At 55.4% G+C, this 20,263-nt stretch overlaps 9 protein-coding genes and 2 non-coding genes across 11 annotated transcripts; 3 read left to right on the forward strand and 8 right to left on the reverse strand.

Moving 5' to 3' along the window:
* Positions 1–25: 25 nt before the first annotated feature.
* On the reverse strand, positions 26–127 carry C8Q71DRAFT_t97. Its single transcript has one exon. It is a non-coding gene; the product is annotated as a tRNA-Thr (tRNA).
* A 57-nt stretch (positions 128–184) lies between these two features.
* On the reverse strand, positions 185–1,472 carry C8Q71DRAFT_764914 (DJ-1). Its single transcript, XM_047924094.1, has 7 exons — positions 1,302–1,472; positions 1,073–1,241; positions 879–1,008; positions 738–818; positions 633–684; positions 550–560; positions 185–478 (listed from the first exon to the last, which is right to left on the reverse strand). Exons 1-7 carry the CDS (start codon positions 1,349–1,351, stop codon positions 372–374), a joined length of 600 nt encoding a protein of 199 aa, XP_047777701.1. The 5' UTR covers positions 1,352–1,472; the 3' UTR covers positions 185–371.
* A 95-nt stretch (positions 1,473–1,567) lies between these two features.
* On the forward strand, positions 1,568–1,639 carry C8Q71DRAFT_t88. The gene has a single exon. It is a non-coding gene; the product is annotated as a tRNA-Glu (tRNA).
* Positions 1,640–1,734: 95 nt separating this feature from the next.
* On the reverse strand, positions 1,735–3,401 carry C8Q71DRAFT_764916 (chaperonin 10-like protein). Its single transcript, XM_047924095.1, has 8 exons — positions 3,219–3,401; positions 3,092–3,158; positions 2,973–3,040; positions 2,815–2,916; positions 2,656–2,759; positions 2,124–2,604; positions 1,988–2,071; positions 1,735–1,932 (listed from the first exon to the last, which is right to left on the reverse strand). The coding sequence occupies exons 1-8, from the start codon at positions 3,255–3,257 to the stop codon at positions 1,843–1,845; spliced, it is 1,035 nt and encodes a 344-aa protein (XP_047777702.1). The 5' UTR covers positions 3,258–3,401; the 3' UTR covers positions 1,735–1,842.
* Positions 3,402–4,754, reverse strand: C8Q71DRAFT_111047 (uncharacterized protein). Its single transcript, XM_047916328.1, has 4 exons — positions 4,511–4,754; positions 4,422–4,452; positions 4,221–4,281; positions 3,402–4,172 (listed from the first exon to the last, which is right to left on the reverse strand). The coding sequence occupies exons 1-4, from the start codon at positions 4,624–4,626 to the stop codon at positions 3,607–3,609; spliced, it is 774 nt and encodes a 257-aa protein (XP_047777703.1). The 5' UTR covers positions 4,627–4,754; the 3' UTR covers positions 3,402–3,606.
* On the reverse strand, positions 4,649–7,644 carry C8Q71DRAFT_710449 (acyl-CoA synthetase; the record flags this gene model as incomplete). The annotated part of the gene is made up of 12 exons (XM_047920742.1): positions 4,649–4,819; positions 4,896–5,111; positions 5,162–5,178; positions 5,233–5,345; positions 5,405–5,572; positions 5,694–5,801; positions 5,864–6,059; positions 6,127–6,160; positions 6,345–6,375; positions 6,428–6,789; positions 7,136–7,220; positions 7,280–7,644. The coding sequence occupies 12 exons, from the start codon at positions 7,642–7,644 to the stop codon at positions 4,649–4,651; spliced, it is 1,866 nt and encodes a 621-aa protein (XP_047777704.1).
* Positions 7,645–8,338: 694 nt separating this feature from the next.
* Positions 8,339–9,408, forward strand: C8Q71DRAFT_764931 (uncharacterized protein). Its single transcript, XM_047924096.1, has one exon. The coding sequence runs from the start codon at positions 8,490–8,492 to the stop codon at positions 9,249–9,251; it is 762 nt and encodes a 253-aa protein (XP_047777705.1). The 5' UTR covers positions 8,339–8,489; the 3' UTR covers positions 9,252–9,408.
* Positions 9,409–9,440: 32 nt separating this feature from the next.
* Positions 9,441–12,011, reverse strand: C8Q71DRAFT_764934 (phosphoglycerate mutase-like protein). Its single transcript, XM_047924097.1, has 12 exons — positions 11,554–12,011; positions 11,267–11,495; positions 11,151–11,184; positions 11,024–11,070; positions 10,803–10,958; positions 10,659–10,738; positions 10,482–10,600; positions 10,351–10,422; positions 10,257–10,290; positions 10,013–10,187; positions 9,822–9,955; positions 9,441–9,770 (listed from the first exon to the last, which is right to left on the reverse strand). Exons 1-12 carry the CDS (start codon positions 11,774–11,776, stop codon positions 9,580–9,582), a joined length of 1,494 nt encoding a protein of 497 aa, XP_047777706.1. The 5' UTR covers positions 11,777–12,011; the 3' UTR covers positions 9,441–9,579.
* C8Q71DRAFT_764947 (oxidoreductase) lies at positions 12,012–13,701 on the reverse strand. The gene is made up of 5 exons (XM_047924098.1): positions 13,370–13,701; positions 12,770–13,319; positions 12,595–12,716; positions 12,512–12,539; positions 12,012–12,454 (listed from the first exon to the last, which is right to left on the reverse strand). Exons 1-5 carry the CDS (start codon positions 13,644–13,646, stop codon positions 12,313–12,315), a joined length of 1,119 nt encoding a protein of 372 aa, XP_047777707.1. The 5' UTR covers positions 13,647–13,701; the 3' UTR covers positions 12,012–12,312.
* A 307-nt stretch (positions 13,702–14,008) lies between these two features.
* C8Q71DRAFT_111060 (exocyst complex component Sec5-domain-containing protein) lies at positions 14,009–18,012 on the forward strand. The gene is made up of 17 exons (XM_047916329.1): positions 14,009–14,045; positions 14,099–14,376; positions 14,431–14,535; positions 14,590–14,615; positions 14,664–14,861; positions 14,920–15,000; positions 15,053–15,198; positions 15,254–15,498; positions 15,547–15,665; positions 15,716–15,835; positions 15,897–16,027; positions 16,076–16,427; positions 16,481–16,854; positions 16,916–17,032; positions 17,094–17,235; positions 17,296–17,474; positions 17,567–18,012. Exons 2-17 carry the CDS (start codon positions 14,303–14,305, stop codon positions 17,867–17,869), a joined length of 2,712 nt encoding a protein of 903 aa, XP_047777708.1. The 5' UTR covers positions 14,009–14,045; positions 14,099–14,302; the 3' UTR covers positions 17,870–18,012.
* Positions 17,911–20,251, reverse strand: C8Q71DRAFT_110748 (DUF155-domain-containing protein). Its single transcript, XM_047916327.1, has 13 exons — positions 19,920–20,251; positions 19,737–19,849; positions 19,301–19,684; positions 19,224–19,249; positions 19,116–19,170; positions 19,014–19,058; positions 18,911–18,962; positions 18,716–18,806; positions 18,585–18,661; positions 18,517–18,528; positions 18,359–18,448; positions 18,195–18,294; positions 17,911–18,141 (listed from the first exon to the last, which is right to left on the reverse strand). Exons 1-13 carry the CDS (start codon positions 20,169–20,171, stop codon positions 18,101–18,103), a joined length of 1,338 nt encoding a protein of 445 aa, XP_047777709.1. The 5' UTR covers positions 20,172–20,251; the 3' UTR covers positions 17,911–18,100.
* Between the last annotated feature and the right edge of the window lie 12 nt (positions 20,252–20,263).

Genomic DNA, 20,263 nt, shown 5'->3' on the forward strand with positions numbered 1-20,263 from the left:
GGAGATCATACCGCAGCAAAAAGAATGCCCATTGGCTGGATTGAACAACCGACCTCACCATCGAGGTTGGCATACGAATCTATGCGAATCCTACGAGTGGCGCGCTCTACCACTGAGCTAAACGGGCAATGACTTCGGTTGCCTATCGTAACACATAGTTTGAGTGGAGTTTCCGAGCGGTCTCCAACGATACATGTTACAGTTTGGCAACTGACGTTCGCGCTCCCCACTCACTGGCAGGAAAGTGACCCACGGGGGGTGGGCGAGGAGGTAACTTATGACCAATCCAACAGCGGAGGTGTTGTCTATGCATATGTCATTTACATGTCTCTCAAACTTCCCGAAAGTCCAAATCCCAAGCTCAGATAAGTTTAAGCAAAGGTTCCAGGTGGGAAGACCATGGGGCCTGCCACCTCCCCTCGCTTCTCCTTGCCACAGAGGAGCTCAACGAGAGTGAGCGCGAACGGGAATGCTGTGCCTAAGTACAAGTGGTCAGTAGTCAGTACACGCATGCTAGGCTCTAGCGGCTAGTCACGAACGCGGACTTACCTGGCCCACGGCTACGTAGTATGTTATGTATCGTCAGCACTGACACTGTCATTTTACAGCAATATAGCAGCACTGTTACTCACCTTGTGACAAGCTTACCGGAAACAACAACAGGCTCTTCCGAGTATTCAAAGTCTACTTATCGGTCAAATATCTACGATGATACATACGGAAGCACCAGCACGTACCGCCCTCGAGCTGCGCCTTCACGCTCGGGTGAGATGTCAGCGGTTGCTTCGGTAGACCAGCAGTCTTTGCTGCCATGCTACCTGATTTTTTTTTCGCTATGGGTCATCTCATAGTACTACCCACAGTGCGCTGGAGCGTACCTGCGCAAATCATACCGACATACTTGTTCTCCTTCAGATACTCGCGCACCAGATGCTGCACAGGCGAGTTGGTCGCGATCGTCTCCGCGCCCTTCGCGCCGCCAGGGATAACGAGTAAATCATAGTTCGCCTGTACACTCGCGCGTAAGCCATCGCTACAATACATCCTTCGCTTAGTGACACTATGTACATACTGCAGCGGCGGCTTGTGGCGAGAATTGCTGGTCCGGAAGGATGTTGATCCCGCGCGATCCCGTAGCGCACGGCGGGCTTGTCTTGTTCTGTGACGCAGCGTCTGCGGCGGCGACGTATGCTGACGTGCAAGATACACCAGCCCGTACGAGTGTGTCGTAGGTGATGGTACTGATGACATCGCGGACTATGAAGGCAGGCCTGCCACTGTCAATGACGCGAGGGACTCACAATTCCATCTCTTCCGTCCCGTCAGCAATCAGAATCAACGCGGAAGGCATAGTCTGAATCAGTATGCGGTATGAGAGTAGTGAGTGCGTGCAGTCTCGTGGTGATGCAGGTAAGTGTCGTATTCCAGGGCTCTTCAAGGTCCTTTTAAGTTGCACCACCTTCGAAGTGTTCACGGACAGAATGAATGCCTGATGATGTCACCGACTGATCATGATGTGCATGAAGGCTTCGAAGGCTGTTCAACAAAAGCTGCACTTCTCTACCAATCCGATATGGTGTAGTGGCTAACATTATCGCCTCTCACGCGATAGCCCGGGGTTCAATTCCCCGTGTCGGAATACATTTTAGTTTTTAGTGTTCGCCTTCCCGACGATGAAGCTTATGGTGGTCGAGGCCTCCCTGCTTTTTGCACAGCCAATTGAAACAGTTTCAGTGAAGGGTATCAATATGTCACATTGCTACAGGGAACTATATCCATTGTTGCTACAGTGTACGATGTAGCCAGGACTTCTCTTCTTCTCGCCATTGTCCAAACTCAGCCTCACGGCTTGATCGCGATCTTGAGAGCGCCGCGGCTGTTCATCTTGTCGAGAGCGCCCTGGTAGTCCTCGAGCTTGAAGACGTCCGTTACCTACCCGGTGACACATAAGCCAGCGTGCGCAGACATTGTTATGGACATAACGTACCATGCCCTTGACATTGACCTTTCCGCCGTCGAGATATGCGACCGCACGCGGGAAGCAGTATGCTTGAGAGAACGAGCCGATGACCTATGGCACACAATAAACACTTCATCTTCCACAGACATGAAAGCGAACATACCTTGATCTCGTCACCGAAGATCTTGGACGGTGGCCAGTGGACCATCGCCTTGTTCTCGTACACACCATAGATCATGATCGTGCCTCCCCTCCGCACGTAGTTGATGCTCTCCTGCGCGAGCTTCTCCACGCCGGTCGCCTCAACTACGACGTCGAAGCCGTACGGGTTGTCCTTCTTGAGCTGCTCCCACTGCGGGCCGGGGTTCTGGCGGTCGAGCTCGATGTATTCGTCTCCAGCATTGAGCTGCTTGGCGATGTCCATCTTAATTCCCTTGTTCGCCGCGATGACAACCTTGTGCGCGCCGTTAAGCTTGAGAAGTTGTGCGAGGATGAGACCAGTGGGGCCGGCGCCGAGCAGGAGGACATCGATGCCGACGGGCGGGTTGAGCTTGTCCAGACCGTGAATGGCGCATGCCGCGGGTTCGAGAAGCGTTGACTCCTCATCAGTAAGGTTGTGAATCTTGTAGCACTTCTTTTGATGGCTACGCAATGGCGTCAGAATCCGTGAACAGACTTGCGCTAAGAACACGCACTAGACGATGTATTCAGCGAAACCACCGTCCATGGTCACACCACGCGCATTGAAGTTCTCGCAAAGCACCGCCTGTCCCCTCCGGCAGTAGAAGCAGTTATCGCACTGCGAGCCTGGGGTGTCAGACGTCATCTCGCGCGCATATATGCTGACGACGTACAGAGATGCCGACATCGGCGACGATTCTGTCGCCAATTTCAAAGTCCTTGACGTTCTTGCCCTTCTCCACTACCTTTCCGATCGCTTCGTGACCGGGGATGAGCTGTGCACACGTACAGTGAGTTTTGCGGAAAGTGCGAGTGACGCATGCGTACGTACCGGAAACGTGGCGATGAATTCGCCTTCGTGGATGTGGCCATCCGTGCCGCAGACACCACAGCATGTAACTATATGCGCCTGTCAGACGTCTGCATTGCACATTAGACACATTCGCTGACCTTTCAGGAGAAGATCATCGTCGTTGCACTTCGGGATCGGCACTTGCCTAATGTCGAATTTCTGGGGCTAGACAACCACGCGATGTTTATCAGACTGATCCGGCGATGACCTGACGTATGTACTCACAGCGCTGTAGTAGAGCGCGCGCATGGTTCCCTCGGGCATGGTGGTCGTTGCTGTGTGTGTCGAGCAAGAAGTAGGGGATGGTGGTCAAGACAGAGGCAGAGATACGCCTCGATGGGCTGGCTCGTATTTATCTCTGGACATCGAGCGCCGGATATGCTTTCTTCACCCGGCCCGGTGCCTGACGTCACGTAGAACTGCGAAGCAGACGACGCGTCGTAACGCTCCACTATAGGCTTACTTTCGCACGGTGTAGGCGTGACGACGCGGTCCCGTGCACCGTGACGGATAAGTGACGGATGGCGTCTGGTGGGCAGGATCGCCATATACAGCCGTCTGCCACAGCTTTCGAGGCCAGCGCTGCCAATCGATGTCAACACGGGCTGCGCAATCAGCACCCCCGTTTACCAAGCCCGCATGATACAGGGTGCGTGGCGCGTAAGCGCAAACCAGCGGGCGGACGGCACAACGTCAGCAGGGCACCACAGCGCGGGAGAGGGTATTGCGGAGGCGAGTAGAAGGTGATTATGATAGTCCAACCTACCGAGGTGTAGGACGGGGAAATACATGCACTCCACTGGTGGAGCAGCGAAGGAAGAAAACGTTCAATTAGCACGATCTGCAGAGGCATCGGTTGCGACAAATGAACCTGTGTGCCTGGCGTCGGTAGGTCGACACTGCTGATAGTCATACTTAACTGCGGATCCTCGGGAGCCTCAGGCCTGATACTATCCAGACAAAAGCCGACCAGTTGCGCTGGCCAAAGGGGATTGAGACCATCCGGGTGACACTGGGCAGCACCGTGGACTGGCCTATGCCACATCCTATCCGAACGAAGCGGGTGGAACCCAGTATCGGACTGTCGACCACAATGACTATTGTACGCGGCTAAGTGCCATGGGGTGCGAAAGACTAAAAGCCGAAGTATTGAGGATCGGCGGACAAAAGTAGCTGGGACTATCTGAATCAAGATGTGACGTCGCGCTCAAGATCATCCGGACTCACAATCAGACTGGGAGGGCCGGATACAGGGTGAGGCCTGGTCCAAAGTTCGGACGAAAGTAAGCTAGTAAAGACTCGCTCAGCCCATCCTAATAGAAATGCTCAGGATCGTCTAGACGAAAGAGCCAGCTTGGGACACGGCCTCTCAGCCCATTACCAAGGAGCCTCACACAGGCCCGTTGCGGACAAGCAATCATAACCTACAGGAACTACGGTCCATTGAGCAACCCCCGCACTGTGAACTAAAGTCAGAACGAGGCCGCGGGCTGTTTAGAGAATACGAAGACGAGTACATTTCCCTACCGTGACAGACGCCGCACATGTTGTTACACGATGCCAATTTATACACAATATCAGCTCCTTTGGCTCGGTCTTGACAGTTACGAGCGAGTTCGCAATGTCCTTGCATTGACCGCCAGCATCGCTACGCGTCATGAAGTATAGGTTGCTGCCGTTGGCGCGCCGGCGCGACCAACGTCCTTCTTCGCCAAGTCCTTCGCCCACTTCCGCAGGACGTGCTTCATGACCTTTCCGCTCGCGGTCTTCGGCAGCTCGTCAGGCACGCCGTCTTCGCCCGTAAACCATACCCAGGCAGGCGCGTTCTGCACCCATCCAAGCGAGATGGGAAGCATCCGTCGTTCAGCTGCGGTGTACGTTGGCCGCTGCTCAGGGACGCACCTGCGGGTTCATGCCCTGCGCAACGACTTCGCGCACCTCCTCGCGGGAGAGTTGCCGCGGCGCATTGGTCTCGCGGACGATCAGCGCACCGACTACTTCACCCAGCACTGGATGTGGGACTGCCACTGCGGCCGCCTGGCTTATCGCGGGATGTGTGGTCAGGACGTTCTCGATTTGTACGGGGAAGAGGTTCTCCCCGCCGCGTATGATGATGTCCTGTGACTTGTCTTGAGGGATCTGAGCTTCGTTAGGTATAGTGTGCATACCTTGATTCTGCCAACCACTGGAGTGAAAATCCGGCGTGAGACCGAGCAGCCTGAAGAGACATGGATACTACCTTTCAGGTATCCTTCCTCATCCATGATGCCCTCATCTCCCGTGCTCATCCACGCCACCCCCTCCGGATCCCTCACAATCGCCTTTTCGCTTTGCTGCTCGTCTTCCCAGTACCTGCACAAGTGAAACCAACATTAGGCATCGGGGAGCATTTGTGGCCTGTGAATACATACCCTTTGTGCACCAAGTAACCTGATACTAGGATTTCGCCCGGTGTGCCGACGGGCACTGTCTCCTTATGCTCGTCGACGATCTTCGCCTTCACATGCGGCAGCGGACGGCCGACTGTCTCAACACGCTTGATGATTGGGTCGTCCGGATTTGTCTGGAAAGACACCGGACTGATGCATAACGGAAAAGCATGGAGTTGCATAAACCATCACCAGCAAAGGCGATCACATACCTCGTTTCCGCTGCTCGATGCCTCATATGTCAGCGCCTTCCACGATATTGAAATGAGACGGAGACGGACTCATGCCGAATGCCACAGTGAGTTCGTTGAGATTGAGCTGCTCAATCAACCGCTTCATCATCTCGATTGGCACTGGGGCTCCAGACGCAATCCCCGTCCTATTCCACATGATCAGCCTCACGAACGCGCCGAGATACCAGGTATACTACTGGCAACATACCTCAACGAACTCGTATCGACTGTCTCGCCCTCTGCACGGCGTCGCTGCACCTCGTGAAGGACACCGAGATGGTGCGTCGGCACGCCATGCAGCGCAGTGCACCGCTCGTCAACGATCGCGTCGACAATCGCCGGCGGCGAGTACGTCTCGGAAGGGTAAACGATGCAGGCGCCATGGCTCCAGGCGGCAAGATTTCCTAGGACAAGGCGTGTAAGGGGAAGCACATCAGTCGGCGAGAGGGAGGTACCAGCAAGGAGAGGGACGTATCAAAGCAGTGGAATAATGGCGGTACGTTACCTGTACAACGAACAGTGTGAGTGTTGTGGCCGGCGATGAGGAGATTCAATGAGTACGTACAGAGGACATCCGAGGACGTCAGCCGCATGTTGCGTGCGATTGAGATCGCGTTGTTCAGCAGGTTATGATGCGTCAGCTAGAAGGTATCAGTACGTTCCAGGGGCGCAATCCGCTGTATACATACCGAGACTGCCTTCGGGGCGCCCGTCGTCCCACTAGGCCGCAGTATATCAGCAAGTAGCGCGACTGCGCTCGCCTCGCACTCACCTTGTGAACTGCAAATTCATTACTTCATCGCAATGCAAGCCCCTCGCAAGCTCTTTAACCCGCGTCTTCAGCGGGCCATCTTCCCGCCACACGAGGACCTCCCGGAAGTCCACCGCACACCGCGCGACCTCGCGCTCCTCCTCGAATTTCTTCAGGTCACCACTGACTCTGCCGTCCGCGCCGGGGACGTTGTCGACGACGATGAGATTCTTGAGTGAAGGGAGGTTCGGTTCTTGGATGTTGCCAGGTGCAGATTGTGCGAGTGCAGGGAAGGCGCTAGCGAGTGTGCGGACGTAGGTCGAGGAGCGTAGACTTGGGACGATGAAGAGGTGCTTGGCACTGACGAGGTTCAGGGTGCTAACCTACCACATGCGTGAGGGTCAGTGACTGAGAAGTGGTAACTGGGCCTGAAAACTCTATGAAAACTAGTGAGCCCCTTCACAAGCCCGTTCAATGTTCACTAGCACTGGTGATCGAGCGAGCTGTCCGATGCGCCAGAAGGCTCCACATTTGATCTGAGATCAAGCTAGGATGCATGAGTATCGAGGTACGGCGCTGCAAGCGGCCGTCTCATACTGGAACATGACATTAAATGAATGATATCTCCTGAATATGGGGGTTGCTTAGTGTGAGCGCATGCTCTCTCTCCAAGTTCAGCTCAAGTTTGCAGGTATATGAACACTGGAAGGAGGAAGAATGACCACCTACAAGTTCAGGTAGCCTATATGCGGGGTTGAGCGTTACGACGATGGCACCTATGCTCGCGCAAGCCCATTGCAGCACCGCATATGCGCTGTGCGATGTCGTGACTATGCGTGCGCACCCTCTGGAGGGTTCGGGTGGTGTACGTACCTGTTGTTGCCCATTACCACCCCAACGCGGTCACCCTTCTGGACTCCCATGTCCAGTAGACCTCGCGCGAGGGCCTGTATATGCGCATCGAACTCTCCAAAGTCCCATGCAAGATGGCTCTCCACGAGCTGATTCTGCGGAAATGGGCCGCCGTGAGGCCGAGGTGGCTCGCTTCTCGAGATCAGAGCAGGTCGGGACGCATGCTTGGCTAGGATCTCCGTGGCGAAGTACTCCGGGAACGTCTGTCGGACGAGCGGAGGATGCGTGGGACCTTCGACCGCAGAGAGCGATACTGCGCGTCGCAGCAGTTTCGCGATCCTTGCGGGCGACGCGTTAGGGGGCGGGCGGGGGCGCAGGAGCGACATGACGGCAGTGTCACAAGAGATCGCCAACAGTGAGCATCACGAGCTCAATACATACAGAGTTAGTCCGAGCTCGGAAGAGATGCATGTCAGAGATCTATGCCAGAATCAGGCCGGGTCAGGGCTCGGGGAGCTGGTCATGGGAACAGCTACGGCACGGTTAAAGGACAAAGGGGCACCAACCTTCGGAAGTACGCTGCGCAGCGGCCGTCTTCTCGTAAGAATTCATGAGAATGCGACGGCGCCGACGACTTCAGTGGTAAGATGTAGCGGCGAAGCTATAGTCGGTGTAGACGACTCGCCCGTAGCACCTCTGCATAGGCCGCACGTATCCGTACCCTGAGAATGACAGGTCATTTCCCGGCAGATCCAATACCTCTAGAATGCTTCTTGAAGTTCTTCGCGGTCGGCATGGGCAATCCCCAATCAAGACGTCGGGCGGAGGAGGAGCGAGAGTGCCCCGATTGGACGGTACTGCAGGTTGACAATCCAGATTCCAGACTGGGGAAACAGACGAGAGTATTTTGAGGTAACTAAGCAGACCAATAAGACACAACGCTACGGGACATCCAGGAGGACGGCGACTTGCCTGCCAACTCAGTCGTGGTCACTGCTAAGTGGTCAAGGTGTCTTCGGGGCTCTTGACTGTGAAACGTTCGCGTCCCACGTGACCGTGCACTACGCGTAACGCCGACGAGACGATACATGGCGGCCTACAGTACCTCATTGTGCCATACAAGTCCGACGCATAGGCACCTCTGCATGCAGCACAACTCAGTGCGATCCTGTGATTAATCATCCACGACTTCGACCCCCCTTCGAGCACCGTTCTACAGAGAGGCTCACAGATGGCAGACATCTCGAAACGAGTCTGGATACGCTGGGGCGACGGCCAGCCTTTCGAAAACACGTCCACCCTCGTCCTCACCGTGCCCTCCCAGACGTTCGTCGACGTCCGTGTTTTCAAGTCGCACGAGGCGCCCCCTCAAACAGCCGAGCCTTCCACCGCTGCGTCAGGTCTCGAGTGGGCCTTCTCCGGTGTTGCTAAGACCCAGTACCGCGACGGGGTCTGCCACAAGACGTGGACACACCATATCGACTCGCGGACCGCGCACGGAGCCGAGCCGCCTGTCGACGAGGGCGACATGTTCCCGGAGCCGGACGGTGTGCTCTGCCGCGAGACGGGGCGAATGGCCAACCCCGAGACAGGTGAGATGTCCGACTACGAGGAGATGTGGGAGACGGTGGAGGCGAAGACGACTGGTCAGGACAGAGACAAGTTCTGCCTTGTCGCTACGGTTGGCGGCCCCGCGGCGACGGCGCACATGGCTAGAGGGGCTATGATCCGCATTGGGCAGTACATCCAATGCTTGCTGATCATCGACGACGAGGTGAACGTCGAGAGATGGATATACACAGGTGAGGACGCGACAGACGCGATAGATGGTAGCACTGTCGGGTCAGAGGGATGGATACGAGTGGTGAAGCTGGGTCCCCGCGTCCTACCATGTCCTTGGTTCTTCCGAGCGACGGCGCGTTCAGTAGGAGCAACGTTCGAGGATAAGACGCAGCCTTGGACGTGGACACTTGCAGAGAAATCTTCGTGGTGACGGCGTATAGGGCGTGTATCCCATACTCTTGCTTATGACCGTCCTTGACTTAATCTGATCTTGTCGATCCCCGAAGCTATCCTTCCCTGCGCACATCTCAGGCCCATCCCCGTTCTCCGTCATATCCGGCTTGATAGGACATAAGACTGAGAGGCGCCTCTTCCACACCACCGAACGAATCCACACAGAGAAGTCAACAATTCTGACCTGCGTGCGGCATCCGCCCAGCACATAAGACTTAATCATCAATTCTGAGAAGGACCTACTCTAAGCAACCAGTACATAGAAAATATTCGTGCCATCTATACCGCACAAACTCCGTGCCCGTCTACCGACCCCCGTGCTTCCCGTGAAGGCCGGCGGGTGCGCACTCCGCATCCCAGTCAACCGGGGTGAGCTCCCTTATCCGCTCCTGGAACGCGGCCAGTGTACAGAACTCGGGTGAGCCGGGGAGGTGCTTGCCGTCCTCGGCGCAGACGGGCAGCGGCAGGTTGCGATTTTGGTAACGCATCCGGACATCTGCCATGGGCCGTCAGCACAAAAAAGGAGTGGCGCACGGTAGAGGCTTACAGTGCTCAGTAGACGCGTCTGTGTGCTGCCGGAATGGTGCGAGGACGCTCTGCCATATCGACTGCTGCTGTTTCTCCGGCTGCGTTCGTCTCCGGAATAGCTCGAAGGTGACGGCGGACGAGAAGGCCGGCCACCTTCACAAATCACATCATGAGTTTTGCCCAAGCTGCATCCACATTGACCAAACTTACCGGTTATCGAACACATCAAGCGTGCTGCACAGTGCGGCCAGGCAAGTGTCGTGCGTGCTATGTATCAGGATCTTCAGTGAGTCCCCTGAGGCATTCATCGCCTTCGCCTGCATCTTGCGCGAAAGGTCGCTCAGGAGCGGGCCCATACCCAGGCGGCGCACCTCTTCAGTTTGGTCTGATGCGGGAAGGGAAAGGGCTCGTTAGCAAGCGAGCTAGAGCGTACGATACGGTGCGAGCATCTCACACCCTGCGAACCATTCGTGAACCACCGCCTTCTCCTGGGATCAGAACGATGCCTGAGCAGCGAGTCGCGGACGTGGAGAAGATGGCAGACGCACAATGAGATCCACCACGGCGGGGTCCTTCAACTCCGGCGGCACTGCTATTCCGTGCGCATTCGCGGCTCGGACCTATACGGACAAACGCGTATGTCAAGCAGGACGGGGTAGAGGAGGACGGACACACGCACAGTATCCAAAATGCCCGAAGCCCGCGGTTTGCCGTCTAAGCGTACGGGATTTCCTCCAATGTATTTTGACAACTTCTTGTCCAGAGGGGCCAGAGTGTCATTCCATTCGGACGCAGCAGCTAGGAGTACAGTATCTACTTCAGCAAGGCTGGACGGAAGATATCACTACAGGCTGACCTTTTGCGAAGCCGACTTGCAGGATCTCGAGTCGTTTACATGCAAGCGTATTGCCAAAGAGGTTCTCATCCTTCCCGTTGCTAACGCAAGATTGCATTAAGACGTGCCAGGAAGCTTCGAGGGATAGCCACGGGTGCAACTCACCGGATCCTCAGCTGCGGTATGAAGTCAGATGTGCTTTTCGAGTCGGGATACAGGCCATGTGCGATCTGCTGAAGCGACTCGATTGTCCTCGGCACATTAGTGGATCGCAGGTAGACGTCGTCGTGCGAACTAGCTACGTCAGGCAGGAAGCCTAGTCTGAGTGAGAGGCGGGACGAAAGCATCGTGAGCATGCAGAGGCTTGCGACAACCTGTCGACGCACTTGTCTATGTAAAGCTGCCGGAGACCGCGCCCATAGTCGTATGTTGTCTGTCAGCAAGAACGTATCTTGTATGAGCGAGGGTTCTGCGTTCCGTCGGGTGCAGGTACCATAGGAGAAGTGGGCTTACCTGCCTTCCAATGTCCGTCAACTCTCCCAGCAGACTTCAACCATGAATGTAGGTCAGAACCAGTGAAGAACAATAATCGCGTCTTCCGACAGAGACACGGTTAGACATGGACTCACCACTCTCCCGGAGCAGCCGTCCCATCCGGCCGCTCGACTACGCGCACCGTCCTGAGCGACTCTTGCTGCTGCGCCTCCCCTCCGCCCACCGGACCTCTCACGCCCGGGATCGACGGAGTCGCGCTCGAAACAGCGGCACGGAAGTTGCGAGCAGTATGGCAGAACATCCAGTGCTTCGGGATCGACGCGGGCGGGTCCGCCATCCGCACCCCGACAGGCGTGCGCTCGCCTTCAAAGGCCCTCGTCAGACCTGCTGGATCAGGGTTTGTATGAACGACTTTGCGCACCATGTCGTATGTAAACGTGCACCTGCTCAAGCTCGAGATCCGGCGGTGCAACGGGGTAACTGTTGACGTCCAGCGGCACGGAGCCGTTCAAGCTCCTTGCGGTGCTCGGCCCTGCGTCTCTGCTCATCTCCAATGGAAGGAACGCGCCAGCCTGTGCTCGCAGCAGCAGGACGAGGACCGGGAGGCACGCGATGAGGCTGAAGGCGGGGAGGAGGGGCGGCATGAGGCTCTGGCTCGGGGGCCGCACGGGCTTTCCCGGTTGCGTTGACGAAATACGGGGGAACCTTGGGCGAGCCAAGCACGTCGCTCTCGATTTCGAACACGACGGACACGGGTCAGGAAGGTCGCTGGCTGCTGTCTGATGCAGTGCTTGTGCAGCGCTCAGGTCGGTAGTTGGTGGGCGCCCCCGCAGTGCAATCACAGATAAGTACGTCCAGTTCGGCCTGGAGACGCCTGCTACTCAGACTAGCACTGAGAGCGGCTGCGCCGGCGTCGTCATGAATGTTAAAAATGCAAGCGAGCACACAGCAGTGAATGTGGGTGTGTATAATCCATTACGACAAAGGCTATCGTCGAACTCTGTAGAGTCCAACAAGCCGAGCCATGTCAATAACTAGAGCGTCAACGACGGCGAAGGCGGAATAGTAATGTACTCTGTAAATCTGCAAACGCAGTCCCCGAACGACGATGCTGTACAACCGGCACTCCTGCCCGTTGACTGCCCCCCTGCCCACCAATGCGAAGAACGCCCGGCTGAGCTTACATGGGAAGCACAGTGTTGAACACGTAGTCCCAGATCTTGCTTGTCACACCGAAGCCGAGCTCGAAGTTCTTGTAGTGGTGCGCAAGGTGATACTTCTTCATCTCGCGGACATATGCCGGTAGCTTCGTGTGGTGCAGTCTGTCAGAGGTATCAGTCAGCCGGCGTGGCTGGGAACGTTGTACTAGGAATACTCACGCGTAGTGCATGCAGTCATACAGAACGTCTGCGCGGTGGCAGCGTAAGCAAGATGTGCTAAGATCAAAGTGGGGAGTACTCACAGAACACGAAGGCACCGGCGATAACGCCGTTCGCCATAGCCGGTGGGAAGAGTGCATGTGCGAGCTGTGTCATTGGGAAGGAGAGCGTCGCGAAGAGCACAGGAGGCATAACAAGCCGCAGGCTAAAATATCCGTGAATATTCTTATGCATCTCGCTCACAGCTGTGCGACATACCGGTCCATGGGCAAGTAATGGTGGATGCCGTGCATGCTGAAGTGCAGCGTGATCCCGACAGAGTTGTCCGGGAGATACTTGTCGACGTGAAATAGGAAGCGGTGAAAAATGTACTCCAGGACGGTCCACACAAAGTTGCCGAGGAAGAAGCACAACGTCGTCTTCACCACAGCGGAAGCAGGGATGTGAATCGCCAAAAAGAGCTTCAGCGGCGCCAAAGGATTTTGGGTGAAGAGCGGCAGGGAGTTGCCCCCAAGGGTGTATTGCACCAGCGAGCGAACGAATATGTAGCCCGCGATGGGCAACCAGAATGCGGGCACGACATACCAAGTCGTCCGGGTGAATATCTCAAGGTAGGCAGGCCCGAAGAGACGCGGGGACTCCGGAGTGTGGCGGGGCTGGTGGACCTGCTGCAGGTAGTAGGACTTTGACCAGTTCGCCTCCCAGACCTGGCGCATCAGAGGCTTGCGAAGGTCGAGAAATTCGTTCTTTTCAAAGTCGGCAGCGACGTCCGTGTTCTCTGGGTGGAAGTTCTCGTCCGGGACCCAGTCTGGACGCCAAGTCAGCGACACTCAAAAAGGAAGATCCCTGACTACGCACCGTCGCTCACGATCATCTCGGGGGTGCCCAGCCTCCCAATGAAGCACTCGTCCAACATGTCGTACGCGGAGTCGGAATGGTCGTGCTCCTGTGGGTCGCGCATGATCTCGTTCACGTCCTTCCCGGCATAGTTGAGGATGAGGTCGTCTCCACCCGGGTGGTCGGCGAGGAAGTTCGTTACGTCGTAAACCTTGCCGTTACGGGTGACCCAACAGCTCTGGGCGGTGCTGTGGGCGGCGACGTCCTCGGACGTGAAGATGCGGATGCGCTTGGACATGACGGCGGGAAACAAGGAGCGCGTCGGAGGCCGGGAGTGCTGCGCTGCAGTGATATGTGCTTACAGTACAGGAGTTTTACTGTTCCTCACGCTCCAGATCACGCGCTGGACCCATCCTGACCCATCTCGAGCTCGGCGAGAACGTCTACCATCCTCTCGCCGCATCTGCATGCACTGGCTGCGACGAAGTGGGACGACAATAAGTTCCTGCCGGATACCAACGTAGTTCTGCCAGAGCGATTGCGTTTTAACGGTCGCGACGCCGTTCGGGCATGCCCGATCGAGGCGTTGCAGGAAACCAGTTCCTACCTTGCTGCCAGAGTGCCAGTATCATCGACATCGCTACAACAGCATACGCGGATGAAGGCTGTACATACATATGGATGTTGTCCAATACGGGCGGGTCGCAGTTAGTCGTTTATTCGACGAAGTTATTAAACTTACTGGGGCAGTGTCCGGGCGCTTAATGACCTCAACGCTAGAAGGGGCAGGTGCACTGCGATACCATTTGGCATTGGGCAGCGGCTTTCCACCGACACAGAACAGCGAACATTACCTCTATGACCACGCGCGGTTAATACTTGACTGCAATCGTCGAACGTCTTGAAGGAATAGTTCTCTCGGCTGTCTGGTGCAGGGACTGGTGTAAGGCGAAGATGGGCAGGCTCACTTTCGAGGTCGATGATGCGGAACTCTTGAAGACCTACAGCATATCCTCTCTTGCGCCGAAGTAGGACGACTATGCCACTTATACTTTCTGCCTTTAACAACCTTTGCTGGTTAGGAAATGGGAGGAGGTCGATCACGAGAAGGACAACTCCCTCGCAGGCATGTTGACAGGCAGCGGTGAGGGCGAGCAGGATCCATTGGGCCTCCAGGATGTCATCGAGTGCGTCCGTGTATCTAGACTAATTGCTGTATCCCATATTCATACGCCGATCAGTGTGCGAGACATGGACCTCGAAACGAGTCAGTAACGTCTGAATTACTGTAACGCAGTTCTGAGCCTAGTTACAGAGACCGCGGTCCTCATCTCGTCCAAGTCGTTCAACCCAAAGGCATTCTTAAACGCGGTCCACCCCAATGCGACCTACCACGACCTCGCTGCAGGAATCCAGCATCTGCGGTCGTCCATTGATGCCCGTTCCGAAGCAGTGAAGGTGCTCGTAGAGGAGCACTTCAATCGGTTCGTCGCCGTGAAGGCTTCCACAGATGGTATGCATTCTTCTCATGCGAGACCGTGGCATAAACTTCATGAATCTCTACCTCGCAGCCCTATACGCGGAAATGCAGGAGGGTCTCCTAGCGGAGAAGTCTGAGTTCGGCTCAAGACCGGCCAGAGACCACATCAAGCGTATGTTGGATGACCCACGTTTTTGCGTAGGATTTACGCAGCCCTACTGCAGAGGCTGCTCAGAAGGCAGATCAAGTCTTTCTCCCTGTCCTGGAAAACGCCATGAAAGCCCAGAAGCTGCGCACTACGTTGGGTGTATTCGAACGGTCCAAGTTCTTCTTCAGTTTGCCTGGAACCCTCATTGAGTTGATCGAAGCGGTATGTTACTACGGCATATCCGTGTGTACTCCGATCACTCATGCATGTCATACAGGGACGCTACGAGGCAGCACTGCGAGACTACAAGAAAGGCAAGTTCCTGCTAGAGACAAGACCCGGGCAGATATTGCCCGTAGGTCCGAGAGATGCTCAAGGGTCCAGCGCGGAGTCACAGCAGAGGAAGATCCTCAACAAGGTCTGGGGCACCGTGGAGAAGGTGATGGGCGAGATGAAGAACCAACTTCTCACAAAATTGCAAGAGCCCGCGCGCGGCGTAGACGAGCAGGAGAAGACCATTGAGTGAGTCTGAGACGCAAGGCACCGGCGTAGTCATGACCTTCTCTCCAGGATTCTGCTCGAGCTCAACCCTTCAGATGATCCGGTGTGGACATACCTAGACGCGCAACACAAATATATCATCAACCACATGCAAGAAACCTACACGACTTCCGTGGAACATATTCGGTGTAAGCGAGCTTAGGGCTGGTATGCGAACATCGCTAAATATCGTTTGAAGCCGTTCACAACGCTGCGCTGCCTGTCATCCGAAGTCCGGACACACTTCCTGGCATCCTCGCTGGCCAGCTCCAAACATGTATTGCGGCATTAGAAGCAAAACAAGGGGACGTAGTGATTGGTACGTCTGATAGACCAAATACGGTATCTTCTTCTCATGACTGCTCTACTGTGACGTGCAGCGCAGGCAGGGGCAATCGAGGTCTGGGCAGCCGTCCTAGGAATGGTGAAGAATGTATCAGAGGTTATGCTCGCCGCATTGCCCAACTTCTGGCGGATCGCTAGGGGCTTCCTCGATGGGAAGTTGAAGAAGGCTGGTACCCTCTTAGATTCTGCCCACAATGACTGACCTCGCGCGCAGAGTCCGAACACCGGCGGCGGTGCGCGGCGCAGTCCTTCACAGTGTCGCACGATGGCCCTGGACATTGTGAAGTTGTACATCTCGCTGTTGTCCGAGGTCTTCATGTTCTCTGACAGCCGCGTATCATCGCCGCCCAATACCGTGGCGGAAGCGACGCCGCCCCTACTTCCCCGCGATTCGAATTCACTAACGACTGCTCACCAGCTCATGAGGGTCATTGGCGAGATACAGGACAGTGTCAACGATGTGAACGGCATGGATATCGCGAACGAAGCGAGCTCTAGTCTGAAGGGCCTCCTGGAGAGCGCGAGGTGGAAGTTCGAAGATATAGTCATCCATGGCTGGCTCAGAGGTAGGGGTCATACCGACCATCGGAGGAACGGAAAGGCTGAACATTTGCTCCAGACGCCAATATATTCTATCACCTGGAGGAATGGATAGGATCCATCGCTGACCCGTTTACGACACTCTACCTCTCCAAGCTGCGCGCATTCCAGAAGGAGATGTCCGCGTGTACCTTCAAGATCGCCGGCGGAGTTGATCTGTCGTCCTCCGCTGCGACGTCTTCGTCCCGTTTAGTTAAGCGGAAAGCTGTCGCCCCGGAATTCACCTCCAAGATCACGAAGGCTTTCCTGGACTCGCTGTTCGCAGTACTCGATGGCCTCGTGCATCTAGCATCCGATGAGTCACCACCCGGTGCTGCACTACCAACCGCTGTATCCGAAGTCACCGGAGCGACGAAAGCCAACCCATTGGAGCTAGTCAATATACAGGACACCGTACGAACGTCTAAGCGCTTCTCTGTAGAATCCGCTGACCTCATACCTCCGATTCTCCCAGGACAACAGGATACTGCTCGTGGTATCGAATATCGATCATCTGAAGCGCATATTGATTCCCAATATGGCCACTGAGCTGGGGAACAGTCTAGGCGTGTCTATGGAGGAAGACAAACGTGTAGGGATTCAAATCGGTTTAGTCATTGCGATTGGCAGACAACTGAATTGGCACTCCATAGACGCTCATGTCGGTCGTGCAGGAACTCGACAAGACGCTGTTCCAGAGTTACGTCAAGCCCAAGTCCGGCGCGCTAATGGGCATGGTACGGAATGGGGTCCTTGACCCCCAGATGGATTGGTACGAAACCCCACAACCAAGAGGTTGGTGCCTGCGCTATCAGGGATGCTCTGCCCGACCTAGACGATGATTCTTGCTCACAGAGATCCGTCCGTATATCTTCGAGATCCTCATGTTCCTTGTCGGTGTGCACGCTCAAGTTAGCGCGGCAGCAGCTCCGCTGCTGGAACGCACCCTCAATGCGCTCGTAGAAGATGTTGCCGAGGAGGCGCTCCGCTGTTTCCGCCAGGTGAAGCGCTTCGGAATGGGTGGCATGCTTAGGGTGCGTAGAATCTCTTCCGGAGGCATCCTTTCCCTGCATGCCGCCACAGAGGCTTGCGCTCCTCTCACACGCGTGACCAATCCCACCCACAGGCCACGCTTGAGATTGAGTTCCTTCACCAAACGCTCTCGCGTTACGTCACTCCCTCCGCGGACCAGACGCTTTCGGATTTATACACGAAGATCTCGCAGGCATACGCGCGCCGACCCGGCGACGAGAACTTGCAAGCCAACCTGGACGGCGTGAAGAAGACCCTGGCGGATACGCGCCGTGCCACCGGAATCGAATTCTTATGCTTTAGGCAGACGAAGGATAAAGCCAAAAAGGAGGGCACTTCCGGCGGGTCGAGGACCAGGGAGAAGAGACGGGAGAAGCAGCCAGAAGCAGGGGGTTAACCATTCCAGCGGGTCTGGCTCACTCAGTGGGCTTTCTCCGGAGACCCTCGGTGCCTGCCTTGCCAAAGGGGCTAAACGTGCACCTCATTCGTACTGATGCGTCTTATAGACAACTCCGGAACCTTACGATACCTCGGATGGATATACGACTACTTGTGCTACAATGCGACGTGTGTGGTATAGTGATAGTAATCAAGGTTTCCCCGTCAACGCCAGGCGTAGTCCACGAGATTATGCGAACAGGTCAACGATAATCGTTATGATCCCGAGGACTGTATGAAGGTGAGAATACGTTCGGCTATTTGTCAACTCGGGAGGTGCATACCTATCTCTACCACGATCAGAGCGATGACAATCTGCTCGAGACGTTCCGCATGCCGGCTCGACACGGTCTCTTTGAGAAGCTGGAGCATATCTTGTAGGACCTGGGAGCATGGTCAATATGTGAGACGACTAGCCGGATGGTGTACGGCATGTTGCTGCGCGCACCTCGACACGAGTGTTGAGCAAGTCGATTCGCTGAGGAATTTCTAAGTAGTCGCGTGCTGCATCGTACAGCGGTTGCAAATCAGGGTACGTCTATACGGCAGACAAGATGTCGTCGTTATGATTAGAAACGGCTTTACCAAGCAGAGAAAGCCACGTACCCAGAACACTTCCTAGATATAAATGAATGACCCTGAGACACGGACATGATGTACGATGAACGACTTACCGGGGAGTCTAGCACTGATCCGACCGAATTGATATTTGTCCTCAATAGAAACAGCTCGCCAATCTTTCGCATGATATCTACATACACAGACTCGTTGTAAATTCAGATAGCCACGGGATTGACCAGCGTACCTTTATGCGGCATCCCGATCTTCCCTGTCTCGCTTATGATCTCGGGAATGTCCTTGGTCTCTTCGATGGTTGTCGAGATGAGCTCCTCAAACTACAAATGGACAGATTGCGCATGGGAAGGTCAGGGTCAGACCACGGATGCAACGCCAGAGTGGGAATTGCAAGTACTGATGCATCGCACGGTATTGAACTCACCAGAGAAATCTTGACAGACTGCGACAAAGCATGCGACAGTGAGAGCTTTGTCCTAGACGCAGCAGTCAGTAGACCGGCTACTTTACGGGTCGATAGGCCTTACATGTAACCTGATCCCACACGCAGAGTGATCACATCGTTGTAGATCCTCACCGACGTACGATGTGAGCTCGGAGTCGCTAATGGAAAATGCAATACTACTCACCGGCTATAATTCGCGTAATAGTAATTGAGATCTTCCATCTCTGCATCGTGCGGGGCTAATACTCGGGGTAAGAATTCGTGAAAGGCATAGGTTTGTCGGATGCCATACCTAGTTTGTCCACCTCAAATCGCTTGCTGAACAGAGGTGAGTCAAGATACGTAGCGTGCGAGTGAAAACTGGCTGACATTGACGAGAGGAACCGCTTCTCCTGGGCCTCAGTCATGCCCCAGAGCACAACCGTTCCGTACTTGAACATGAATATCTCCGCCTCCCTGGGAGTCTCGGGCACTAGGAACTTGTGCTTCCTCCTACGTTTGGTGACTTCCTGTTCGCCGTCTGTATGAGCATGCCCATCTCTGTCCGGTGCTAGCTCCGGTACGCCGAGCAAATCCCCAGTATCCGGCGAACCAGCCTGAAAGCGTACTTGACGCTGCGAGCCGGAGGACGCCTCGGCGTGTTCGTCGTAAGCATAGGGTGTGTAGATAACCTCGTCAATGATTCGGGGGTTAGTGTGGTATGAAGAACGCCTCGCATTGAAGAACTTCATCAACTCCGGGAACCGATAGGAACTGTGGCAAGTGCTTAGACCGCGGATACCTTGTCAACCCAAACTGGACTCACCCAGCAGTGGCATAGGCAGTCACGCGCGGTAACGACTTCGCCTTTCGTTTCGTCAAGCGTAATGCATCCCGTCTTGCAGTGCCAGCCGGTATTAGGTCGATTTGGTTGTAGACCTAGCCGAATAAGCAAAGCGGCGCAACGTTTGCATGCAGACATCCAACATAGGTGCTGATCGGTTCATACCTCTACGTCTTCCGGCTCCTCCTCATCATCTCCGTCCTCATCGCTTTCCGCTTCCTCCTCGCTCTCCTCGGCTACCGCCGCGTCTTTCGGGGGTGCGGGGACCTCGACCTTCTTCGCTGGCAAAACAGGTTCTGGCTGCTCTGGCAACACCTTTAGCTTGCCCGCGACCTTTGTCGACCGGTTTGCACCGCGAGCCTTGGCCTCCGGCACGACTTGTGCAACGATTTTCTGTGTTGACTGACCAGCGGACATGGCAGACTAGAGGTGATCAACGGGAACCGGGGAGTGTGCAACGACCACTGGCAGTGGCAAGTCCGAAATGTCAATGAGGTCAATATTGATCC

This window comes from Rhodofomes roseus (assembly GCF_022264815.1).
Source record: "Rhodofomes roseus strain CIRM-BRFM 1785 chromosome Unknown C8Q71scaffold_13, whole genome shotgun sequence".
Classification (NCBI taxonomy): domain Eukaryota; kingdom Fungi; phylum Basidiomycota; class Agaricomycetes; order Polyporales; family Fomitopsidaceae; genus Rhodofomes; species Rhodofomes roseus.